Source organism: Octodon degus, unplaced genomic scaffold (genome assembly GCF_000260255.1).
Source record: "Octodon degus isolate 3935 unplaced genomic scaffold, OctDeg1.0 scaffold00295, whole genome shotgun sequence".
NCBI lineage: Eukaryota > Metazoa > Chordata > Mammalia > Rodentia > Octodontidae > Octodon > Octodon degus.
Window position 1 is genome coordinate 895,180 of NW_004524871.1, and position 12,613 is coordinate 907,792.

General features: G+C 42.1%; 1 protein-coding gene across 3 annotated transcripts in view; it reads left to right on the forward strand.

The window, feature by feature from the left end:
• The window catches only part of Cep76 (centrosomal protein 76), a 30,263-nt gene extending 18,292 nt beyond the window's left edge, over positions 1 to 11,971 (forward strand). For all 3 annotated transcript variants that reach the window (XM_004647211.2, XM_023707504.1, XM_004647212.2), the window contains 4 exons: positions 3,495 to 3,661; positions 5,238 to 5,571; positions 10,905 to 11,122; positions 11,508 to 11,971. In XM_004647211.2, the coding sequence (XP_004647268.1) occupies positions 3,495 to 3,661; positions 5,238 to 5,571; positions 10,905 to 11,122; positions 11,508 to 11,646 (858 nt within the window). In that variant the 3' untranslated portion in view covers positions 11,647 to 11,971. The remainder of the gene's footprint in view (positions 1 to 3,494; positions 3,662 to 5,237; positions 5,572 to 10,904; positions 11,123 to 11,507) is intronic.
• The last annotated feature ends 642 nt before the right edge of the window (positions 11,972 to 12,613 follow it).

Consider the following 12,613-nt stretch of genomic DNA (forward strand, 5'->3'; position numbering starts at 1 on the left):
TGCAGTATGCGCCTGGATGATCAATAAAGAGCTCTCAACATGATAGTTACGCAGGACTATATAATATATATTAGATGAACCCTTATTTAAAGGTCATTGCAGATTTCTATGAAACTACCAATCTTACGTTGGGTTATACCCGTTTTGTTTTTCTCATATATATGTGTGTGTGTAGGTATGTATAAAAGACAGGGAAGAAGTAATATAAAGCCAACAGAATGGTGACTTAAAGCTGAGGGCGACTGCCACTGCTTATTGAGTGTTCTTAATAGCTGCTTCCAGAATGCTACTTTCCCAATTCAGGGCTGACTAGATTAAATAAATCTTCGTAGTAATACTTCACTATTTACACTACTGTAGTAGGAAGAAAATGTTTCTTTCAGATTTAACAAACACCAAGGTTAAGAAGATATGGAAAATATTAAATTTTCCTCTTTTAAAAAACAAAGCAAAACAAACCACACTGCTTTTTACTCAATCCCCAAATTCAAAAGTTATTTTAAAAAACATTGAGGCACTAAAACCCTCAATTATTACAAGTCAGTGAATATTAAGGAACTATACAGCTAAATCACCTAAATCCTATACCAGTAACTGATATAATTTTTTTACTCTTCTTGAATAAAATATATTAAAAAAAAATAAAGTCAACAGAAAATGGAAATATACTTTTTAAAGTTTCTAATACTAGGAGAAGATATCATGCAATGTCTTTTAAATAAATTATAAGCCAAAGATATAGTATAAATCTTACAACAAAAATTAAGATTAAGCAATATTCAGAAAATTAAATACTAATTAATTGAAAATTAAATGTTTCAAAACAGTTGAACTAAGAAAAAGTTTTCATGATAGCAAAGAAGTACTAAGAGTAAAACATAAGATAAATACTGGAAAGGCAAATAAATGACCAGCACTTGTAACAGTTTGAGGATAGGATATTGCACAAAGTTCTAGTGTGTTCTGGACATTCATAATGACCGTGACAGTTACTGGTGGCTAGGCGTCACTTGTGGAACTGAGCTACAGCTATTTCTTTGAAATCCACCCTGTAGACTCAGGTGGAATCATGACTTATAGGGTAGAAGAGAAGTCCATTTGTAGAGTGCGCTGATGGAAATACTTTGCTGCTGAACACAAAGAATAACTGAAGGACTATTCTGTATACCTCTCATTCTCCTCTGTTTGTTTGCCCTATTTGGCGGGTTCTTTCCATTCTCATTCATGGGGCTATGATCAATTTGCTCCCTCTCTAGAACATCATTTAGTAGTCTGTGTAGGCTTGGCTTTGTCATCATGAAATTCTTTAGTTGTTCTTTGTCATGGAAGTATTTCACCTCTCCATTATACTTGAAAGAGAGTTTTGCAGGGTTTATCAGTCTGGGCTGGAATTTGTTTTCTTGCAAGACTTGAAGTACTTTGCTCCATGCTCTTCTTGACTTGATGGTTTGTGAAGAGAAATCTGTCGTTATTCTGATGGGTTTTCCTTTAAAAGTGATGTGTTTCTTTTCTTTAGCGGCTTTTAGTATACTGTTTCTGTGCTGAATTTCTGGGATCTTGATTATTGTATGTCTGGGTGTGGTTTTCATTGGGTTGATGTTCTTTGGAGTTCTATATGCTTCGGTTTTACCTGAATGTCAGATTGTTGCCCCATATTTGGGAAGTTTTCTGCTATTACTTCTGCCCATATATCATTTGTATTGACTCCTTCCTTCTCATCGATCCCTTTTAGTCTCACATTGTTCATCTTTGCATCATCTTGTAGGTATTGAATTATTTTTTCCTGCATCCTAGTTGTTTTTAAGAGATCTTTTCTTACTTTTTCACTAGCTGCAATGGTGTCTTTAAGGTCTGAAAGTCTATTTTCACTTTCATTCAAAAGGTTTTGCCAGCTTGTGATTGAGGTTTTAATTTCCTGTATATCACTTTGAACCTGATTCATACATTCTATTTCTTTCCTAAATTGCTTATTCAGGGGTTCCATCATTTTTATATTCTGCTCTATTTTTTTATCAGTGTATTCTTTAGAAGCACTTAGTACTTCTTTGATTATAGTTGTCACTACATTTTTTAGTTCAGAAATTATTTCTGATCTTTTTTTTTTTTTTCTGATTTCTTCTGTACCTTTCTGCAGCTGTTTCTTTACTTCCAACGTTGTTATTTCAGAGATATCAGGTGTGTGATTTCCAGTTTCCGCTATGCTAGTGTTTTCATTTGTACTGGGTAGACTTGGGGCCTGAGACTGCATTTTGTTCCTTCTCTTTGTCATTTTGTATACCCCTGTCTTCTGACCTTTGGTGTAGAGCTTAGAGTTATTACCTTAGCACCAGGTCCGGATCTACAAAGTTCAGATTCCTCCAGGTGGGTGATGTTTGGATCTGGCTGGGGTCTACCTGCTGTGCTCCACTTCTTCCTGCTACAGCCATTGGAGTTGAACCCTTTGTGTCACTCTGGTAAGCTGTTCTGCTCCTGAATCAGCTAGGTGGGTCTTGCCTCTAGCCTCTTTTCAGGGAGTTCTGCTGAAGGGTTCCACGCTGGGCCTGCGCTCTGGGTCTATTCAGGATCTAGCAGCCCCAGGTCGTCTCACTCACATGCCAAGTCTGTGCTCCTGGTCTATTCAGAATCTGCAGCTGGGTTGTCTCACTCCTATCTTTTGTGTGTGTGTGTGTGTGTGTGTGTGTGTGTGTATTTCCTAAGTTGTCATACACAACCATGACTCATGGTTTAACTTCAGTGCTTTTTCATTTACATGTGCTGCAGTAGGATTTACCAGCTTGTGTATTTTTTTTTAATCAGCTGTTAAAATTTTCCTGCTTTTCTTTTGATGTTACATGAGTTCTTTGTGAATTTTTAAATCTAAATATCCTTTTGTCACTCTTGAGTCACGTATCCCTGCTCTGACTATTGGGTTTGTGAGTAGTATATGAAACAGTTTAGGTTCTTCTAAAATTAGTTTATCTGTTTTCCCAGTTGATTTGGCTTAATACTGTACTAATGACTAAAGGTTTAAGAATTTATTAATAAATTTTCATTGTAATTTTGCATTTAAAATCTTGACTAAGAGACTGGGCATGGTGGTACGCACCTGTAATTCCAGCGCCTGGGAGGCTGAAGACAGGAGGATCACTGAGTCCCATCTGTGTAGTGAGAACCTGTAGACCCTGTACTAAGTACATTTTTAAAAATTAAAGAAAAAGTCTTGCCAAATAGCTCAGCGGAGTAATGTGCCTGCTTAGGCAGATGCAGGGGTCGGGGGTTCGATCCCTGGGCCTGTGCTGGCCCGCCCCTTGGGTGCACTGAGACAGCATTGAGACTGGGTGTGGCGGTAGGCACCTATAATCCCATTGTTTTGGAGGCTGTAAACCGGAGGATCACTAGGAGTCCAATCTACATAGTGAGACCCTGTAGACCCTGTACTAAAAAAATAAAGTCTTAACTGAGGAAGGAAGCCATGTGAAGAAATAAAACTGATTGTGGTTCATTTTCTCCTTGAGGGTGACTGTGAAGACCACGCTAACCTCCTGTGCAGCCTCCTCCTTGGCTATGGCCTGGAAGCCTTTGTTTGTGTTGGGACTAAGGCCAAAGGGGTGCCACATGCCTGGGTCATGACCTGTGGGACAGATGGCACCGTCACCTTCTGGGAGAGTTTGACGGGACACAGGTCAGTTACCTGAGTTCATAAAGGTAGCAAAAGGCAGAGAGAACATATTTGTTTAGTTAGCTTTTCAGTGCTAGGATCAAGTTCAGGGTTTTGTGTATGCTAGATAAGTGTTTACCTCTTGGCTATACCCCATGCCCTAAATATTTAGGATTGTCTAGCGTTTATTTGATGGTACCTACAGGTGCATGTTTACAGTGTTAGTTATTGTAGTCTTTCTGGAGAGTATAGAAGAAATTACTTCAAGTTGTATGTGGTGGCACATACCTGTAATCCTATGTATTACTCAGGAGACTCAGGAAAGGGATTGCTAGTTTGAAACCAGCCTAGCTGTTTAACGATTTTCTATCTTAAAAAAGACTGGGGATAAAACTCAGGGGAGTACCTGCCTAACAAGTGCAAAGTGCTGGGTTTAGTCCCCAGTACCACCAAAAAATGAAAAGAAATCTCATTTGTGGCTGCTAAGTAAATAATCCCTAAAATTTGTACCCTTGAAATTCATTACCAACATGATATTGGTTAAAAAAAAAAAAAAGAAAAAAATTTCATACTTTTCCTCTAATGATTGTCCTTAGGTCTGAAATGGACTCTTAAGTTGTAAATCCTGGTTTCTCTTGAAAACTGTAGTGTGGGCACTGTCTCCCTGTCAGAGTCTGCTGGACATTGTCAGTCTCTGGCATGAGCTTGAGAGCCGAGTATTCCTCTGCCTTAAAGGCACTCCTTAGCCTGTGTTGTGCCACTTCTAGTTCTCATTCTTTGAATTCCTTTGTAGTAATTGGCTATTTTTCATCCTTTTGGGTTTTTTTAAGAGAAAAAATAAGTATATAAACACTTTCAGGGGCTGGGGAGATGGCTCAGTGGAATAAGGCGCAGGGGCCTGAGTTCAATCCCCGGTTCTGCCCAAAAAAAAAAAAAAAATTATATACATACAAGACATTTTGGGGTTGGGGAGATGGCTCAGTAGAATAAACACTTGCCTAGCAGCACAAGGGCCTGAGTTCAATCCCCAGTTCCGCCAAAATAAATAAATAAACTTTCGAAACAGGTTAGTAGGAGAGTTACAATAATGAATACATTGGGTTTTCCTGTTTTAAATGTTGAGTGTTCGTACAGTGCAGTCTGAACCTTCTTACCCTGCATCCTCATTCTGTCTAGCTGATGATAATACTGGTGTTATCTATGCTACTAATGTGTAGCCAAATTCTCTTGTGTTACCTGACATAGATTTTGTGTTTGAGACAGGGTCTTCCTGTGTAGTCCAGGCCTCAAATGTGAGGTGTTCTCCTCTTTCAGCTTCCAGAGGTCTGGGATTACTGCTGTGTGCCATCATGTCCAATGCAGAATAATCTTGACAGTAGATATAGAATATGTTCTGTTGTTAGAGAAGTAAAATTGCTTTCTGTATTACAAGATGTACCACATAATTAACAGTAACCACACTGTGAAATACAGAAAACAAGTTTTAAAAGCTAGACCTAGAAAGTAATTTCATAGTTACAGCTTTTTACATGTTAGAACATTTTTCTCCTATGGTAAGATGTTGACTTGTAACTAATTCTCATTCCGTTACATTTTGCAGGTACATCCATAAACCTACCAATCCCGATGAGCCTCCACTTGCTGAACCCCCCAAACCACTGCACCCATACCGAACAGTTGGTTGCGTTTTCAATCATCAGATGTTCCTGGGCAATTGCCAGCCCTCTGATGCTGTAGAGAACTGTGTGTTTGATTTGAACGATGAATCTAAGTGGAAACCCATGAGTGAAGAAGCAATCAAGTCTGTGTGTGCTCCAGGGGCTACAACCTCCCTCCCGCCATTCCCGCCACTGTGCGCATCCACAGTGGATGCCTCGGTGACAAGTAACGAAATTGAAATGCAGCTGAGGCTCCTGGTGTCCGAGCACAGGAAGGTGAGCCCTGGAAGCCCTTGCAGCTCATACGTGTTGTCTTGTATTTGTTTAAGCTTTTAGTGTGGCCATTCTAGTCCTTATTCAAGCCCTAAAAAGAGTAAACCCACCTTATGAAGCTTATAGTTTTGAAATCTGTGAGAGTAGTTGAGGTCTGAGACTGAAAATTTTCAAAGTTTGCTGTTGCTTCTAGAATTATTCCCCCAAGAAATGAAGAATGATGGATTTGTTCACCTCTGGGAGTCAGGCTTTTGATGACTTCAGTAGTACTGTTGGGATCTCCTCTTTCTGAAATAGCTTACTCAAGTAACTACACTACTAGAAATACACACTTGCTGGGCATGGTGGCACACTCCTGTAATCCTAGCACTCAGGAGGCTGAGGCAGGAGGATCATTGTGAGTTTGAGACCATTCAGGGCTAGAACTGACCCTGTCTCAGAAAGACAAAAAAAGAAAAGGGAAGAAAGAAAGAAGATATACAAGATTACTTTTTTTCCAACCAACCATTCCTCCCCTACCCCTGTTTGTTGCAGTTTATTTTGTTTCCCATTACAAGTAATGGAACAAGTGGGTGAGTGTAAAATGATGTTTTCACTGACTTTCCTGATTACTGGCAGGATCAAACTTGTTTGTCAGTCATGTAGATTTCTTTATAAAGAAGATATGAAAAGCACTCACCGAAAGGAAAAGATTAGGGCTGGGGAGATGGCTCAGTAGAATAAGGGCCTGAGCCGGGGGGGGGGGGGGGATTGTGTTTTATGATGTGTTGGCCTGGGGTGCAACCCAGTACTACAGTGCTTGTCTAGCACGTGCTAAGTCCTGGGTTAGGTGTGCAGTATTGGGGAAAATAAATCGCCTAGCAAGAGAAACCATCAAGAGACAGAAGCCTTGATGTAGGGTAAGTTATATTGCAATACATGTAACCCACAAAGGACTCAAACCTAAAATTCCTGTGAAGATTGATTTCTGGCTGGTGGTCCCTGTCAGATTCCCCTGCTTGCGTGAGCCCTCTTTCCTGTTTGTCTTAAAGCTGGCAAAAACATGAATCTGGTGTGTGGTGTAGGTTCCAACTGTTCTAAGCTTTGGCAGCTAACATATTCTTTACTAATTTGCCAAGTAGTAGCACTTAAATGACAGTTTTGGAAAATCTGGCATCTGTAGTAATTTCTCAGAAATAATGGGGTTGGTTGGGGACTTCATTCATTACCCTACTGAAAATGAACACCCCACTAAACTCACTTGTGTTGCCTGGCAGCTTCGTTTTCTAAGGTTTTGCTGCAAATGAAAGCAGGATTGAAAAATCTGCACTCCATGGCTAATAAACAAGAAGCTGGGTTCTGTTAGTAGTTAAGAAATGCAACTTACAGGCCGGATGAGGATAGCATTTTCCACCTGTCCACTTAGTTGAAACAGATGCCAGCTAGTGCAACCTGAACCCAACAAGTGGGATTCATTTACCCCAGGCAGAGTATACTTCATTGATTGTGGACCTTTGAGATTGCTGTGACCGACTAAAACTACGATGATCTATTTTGATGATCAAAACAGTAAAGGTTTCGACATGTTCAGTGATCACGACTGGGTGATTCTTGACCTCATGTCCCTGGGAATTAGTCCTTTACTTAGTGTTAAGTGAAATCATGCTGGCTTTTTTTTTGAGACAGGTTCTCTCTGTGTGGTTCATGCTGGCTTTAAACTCACTATATAGCATAGGCTAGCTTTGAATTCAAGATGATTCTCCTGCCTCAGCCTCCTGAATGCTGGGATTGGAGGCATGTGCCGTATGGCTCATGTTGGCCCCAGGTCACATGTGCTGAGCTCCCTGGTGCCTTGGTATGTTCCGTTCTGTCTCCTACAGTGCATGTGCACCAATCAATGCCTTTCAAAGATGAAGTGTTCAGGAGACATTCAGATTTAAGCATGCATAGTAAATTTGTTGGGTTTTTTTCATACTGCAGGTTATATAGATTTGGTCTCAAATAAAATACAAACTTTTAAAGTAAAGATGTGAAGCCTTCCATTTGGTTATTGCTGAGTGGCTCGAGTGATAGCTCAGAAGCATAAGCACCTATGTGGGAAACACAAGGTCCCGAGTTCAATCCCTGACCCTAGTTACTGTGCTGGCTCCCCCGAACCCCAGGCACGCTGACCTGGGTCTGGTGGTGTCTTAGTTACTTTTTATTTGTTGCTGGGACAAATACCCGACACACAAAATGAAGGAAGGAAAGGTTTATTTAGCTCACAGTTACTGGAGGGTTCAGTCCATATTCCGCTGGCTCCAAGGCAAACAACAGCAGTTCATGCAGCAGAAAACAATGAAGAGCAGAGGAGGAGGAGCAGCTGCAGCAGCGTCCATCAAGCCTCTCTCTTCCTTCTGCACTGATTGCAAAGACCAGCTCCCTGCAGTGAATATCGTGAAGATCGCAGCTCCTCCCGAAGTCTCCACGGGAAGCAGAGCTGGAGGGCAAGAAACCAGGCAGGACAGCTTCCTGCCCACCTGCAGGGGGAGGAACTGCGGAGCTGATTCAGCCAAGTTGACACAATGTATCAATTAACACAATCCACAACTTGGCAACTAGACATATACTTTTTAAAGCCAATTTCCAGGTACACAGATATGCTTAAACATTTTACAAATTGAACATTGCATTACATTAGAACCATGACATGTTACCCCTGGCCCACCAAAGACTCATGCACAACCGTTTATGCAAAAGACATTTTAGTCCATCTCTAAGAGTTGCGAAAGTCCTACCAGTTTCAGCAACACTGAAAAGTCCAAGTCCCAAGCTTCCAAGATCTAAGGCAAACACTTAGCTGTGAGCCCCTCTACAAATGAAAAGTTAAAACACTTCCAACATTCAAAGGCACAAGATAAGCACTGCCATTCCAAAAGGGATGCACAGCAGGATACAAACAGTTGGGACCAAAACAAATCCAAGGTCCCAAAGGACAAATGTTAAGTCCTGTAGTTCCCTGTGGACCATCCAAAGCACCCTGTAATGAGTTGTGAGCTCCAAAAGCCTTACCTGGCTCCACCCCTATGGCACTTCTGCTGGTAGCTCCTACAGCTTTTCTCTCAGGCCTGCTTTGCTCCCTTTTTGCAGCTTTTCTTAGACCATCCACATTCCTGACTTTTTCAAACTTCTGAGGTTTCCACTGAGTAGGCTTCTCATTCCCAGCTTCACACACTGCCCTCTCAGGGGCACACTGCCTGGCCTCCCAGGCCTTCTGAAATCTGAGTGGAAGTCTTCTGAACCTCAGAATGCCTGCATTCTGCATGCACCAACAACCAAAGCCACGTGGATGATGCCCAGGGCTGCTGCCAGCTGGAGTAGAAGCCAAGGGTTTCCTCTCTCTTGGCTGTAGGGGTCGAGTGCGTGGATCGCTGAGCACTCTGACCCTGATTCTGAGAAACAAATTCTCTATGTTGGCGCCATTCTGGAACCCAGTGTGGCCGCTGCCTCCATTCTGGAACATGGGGCTCTGCGGCTTTTTCCTCAAAGCAAAGTCCCTCACCCTTGCCATTCTGAGGCTGCAAAGGGCAGGAACCTGCCACCTCCTGTGATGCCCTCAGGACATCTTTTCTACTCTCCTGTCCTTTTCAACAATGGAGATCCTCTCCGCTCTGTCTTCACAGTCCACAACCTTCCTGGTGCTTCCTTTCTGGCCAAACTCACAACATTTTAAATCATCCTTTTGGGCTCTTTGCTCTTCATTCTTAACATAAATCTGGCTAAAAGCCCCCAACAACAACCACGCCACTGCTCCAACATTTGGCTGCTTTGAAATTTCTTTTTCAAGATTAACTAGTCCACTGTGCTTAATTTCAGTCTCAGGCAAAGTCTCTGGACAGGAGCAAAATGCAGACAAGCCTTCTGCCAAGCCGTAACACAAATCATCCGCAGTCCAACAACCAGTGCTGACCTTCCCAGCAGAGACCTCCCCAGCCTGGTCTTTACAGGCTGGCTTTCTATCAACGTTCTGGTCTTCTGAGCTCTGACCAGAATCTCCCACACAGAACAGCTGAAGCTGTTCCAGCGCTTTGCTTGTAGGCGACATCTCCGAACCTTTCCTAGCTCTTCCCATAAGCCATTCCCAAAAGCTTGTAATCCACATTGTCAGGTATAGCCACAGCAATGACCCCACTCCTGGTACCAAATTCTGTCTTAGTTACTTTTTACTCGTTGCTGGGACAAATACCTGACACACAAAATGAAGGAAGGAAAGGCTTATTTAGCTCTCAGTTACTGGAGGGTTCAGTCCATATTCTGCCGGCTCCAAGGCAAACAACAGCAGTTCATGCAACAGAAAACAATGAAGAGCAGAGGAGGAGCAGCAGCTGCAGCAGTGCCCTACAGTGAAGATTGGAGCTCCTCCAAAGTGGCGTGGCTGCTGAGATCAAGCTCCTCAGAAGACAGATTTCTCTGGGGAAGCAGGGCGGGAGGGTAGGAAACCAGGCAGGGCAGCTTCCTGCCCACCTGCAGGGCAAGGCCCCCATGCTGAGAACTGCCAGAGCTGATTAAGCCAAGTTGACACAATGTATCAACTAACATAGGTGGCATACTCCTGTCATCCTAGTACTCCCGAGTTTGATCACTGCAAATTAAAGTCCAGCCTGGGGGCTATAAAAGGGAGCACAAGGCCAGCCCCAAACTGCATAGGGAGACCCTGTCTCAAAAAAAAGAAATGAAAGCTGATAACCCAATCTTTTTATATTTATGTCTGTGAATTCATAGAATAATTAATTAGAAGTTACAAAATTATAATAGTGCCTAAAACCCTTGGTATCCAGGGCCAGAACACAGCTAAGTGGCCCAAGTACCTGCTGGACTATCACATTGTCTTATTTACTTTTCTCTTGTTGCTGGGACAAATTACCTGACACCAAAAATTAAGGAAGGAAAGGTTTCTTAAGCTCACAGTTAATGGGGGTCAAAGTCCATACTCAGCTGACCCCAAGGCAGGGAGGCACAGAGCAGAGTAGGGCAGCCTTTCATAGCAGGGGAAAAGAGCAAAGGGAGGGGTGGCAGCTCTGGCTTTATACAAGCCTCTCATCCCTCCTTACATTGTAATGCAGATTACCCACCCCAGAGCAGAACTAGCAGTCACATCCATAATCCCAGCATTGGATTTTAAATTAATTACAAAGTCTAGAAGCTGCCCCAGTGACTACATGAGGCTTTGGTGGGGACAACTAGACACAACAAGGTCCTGGGTTTGATTCCTGGGTACAAAAAAATAAGATTATCATCTATTAAAATAGTAAAAATTTGTATTTAATTTGGTTTTAAAATATTAGTATGTTTTCCTTTTTGTTTTTTGATTGTTGCAGGATCTGGGCCTCACCACTGTGTGGGAAGATCAGCTTTCCTATCTTTTGTCGCCAGCTCTGGCCTCCTATGAATTTGAGCGTACAACAAGCATATCTGCGGGCAACGAGGAGTTTCAGGACGCCATCAGGAGGGCCGTGCCTGATGGGCACACATTTAAGGGCTTCCCTATCCACTTTGTGTATAGAAATGCAAGGCGTGCATTTGCCACATGTCTTCGGTAAGCTGGCCTAAATGTTTGGGCTCAGGAGTCCTGGTGAGGTCTGGTAGTTACTGGGTGATGGTGGGACCACGGGGTACCTCACAGTGGCTCCCTCCTGGCCAAGGTATGGCTCTGGTGGGTGCATTGTAGCCCTAGATCAGCAAGGAGAGTTTTCCAGTGATTGTGGTGCTGTTGGGGATCTCTGAGCTCATCTGTGGCAGTCTTTAACTTTATAGGCTGTGTGGAAATAATTTATTATGTGACTAATTCACCAAAATGACTAAGCCATTGGTAGCAGATACAGGCTTTTACAGTATTTGAATACTTATTTAGGCACTTGGTTGGCAATAGGAAAGTAAACTCTAGCCACTCCTCCATTGAGTAAATTTTCTTTCTCATGTAGCTCCCCTTTCTGTGAAGAAATAATCTGTTGCCGTGGAGACCAAGTGCGGCTGGCCGTGCGTGTCCGAGTATTCACTTACCCTGAGTCTGCGTGCGCTGTCTGGATCATGTTTGCTTGTAAATACCGCTCTGTGTTATAGGACTACCATTGCCAGAGAGTTATACCTGCGTTGTGCTGGGGTTTTCCACATTGCAAATTACTAGCTGTTGGAGTTTTCTTATTTTAAAATCACAATCCAGCTTGGGTATCATATGTCAATTTTGTGTAGATAATTTAAAGCAATCATGTATGCATTTAAAAATTAAAGCTGAAAATGTATATGAATCTTAGTTGAGTTTAGTACAAATTAGGTATATATTTTAATAAATACTGTTCTATCTGTAGGTATCCAGCAGTTTAAATATGAATATAAAATTTAAAACTGGGTGTGGTGAAACACACCTGTAAATCCTAGCACTGGGGAAGCTGAGGCAGGGGGATCACTGAGTTCAAGGCCAGCCTGCACTGTATAAAGACCCCCTGTCTCAAAAAGACAAAAAAAATTTTTTTGCTTTTTGTTCATTTTTTAACACTAATAAGTAATTAGAGAAGTATTTGTCTAATAATCATAGTGATCATTATTTTTCATAGATGAATGATTCTGTTTTACACAAAGTAGGAGAAATTAGCTGTACAAGGACTTGCTACACAGATGAAAATACATTTTGCTGAGTCTTTCCTTTTGTGGGTCAGCTCTGATGTGAGGCACATTTGAGAGTTTCTAAACATGGGTGGGACTTTGAAGTAAGAAGAGGAAGGAACAACAGAAAGACATGAGTAGCAAAGCTCTGATGAAAGTACATGGGTAGCAAATATTTATTATAAAAATGAATCGAGGGTTTTGAAGGAAGCGTTTTGTGCCTCTCTGATGAATGCTTTTGATAATTAACACCAGTAATCTGTCCCTGATTTTCAGGGGTCACAAAATTAATTTCTTTATGGGCTCCACCTTGTGAAACCAGTTTTTACCTTCGTTGTGTGACTGAATGAGAAGGCCGTTGTGCGAGGCCACGAGGATGGGCATGTTTGTGCACACTTGTTTCCCTCACGGTTGAGCACGTTTTAAA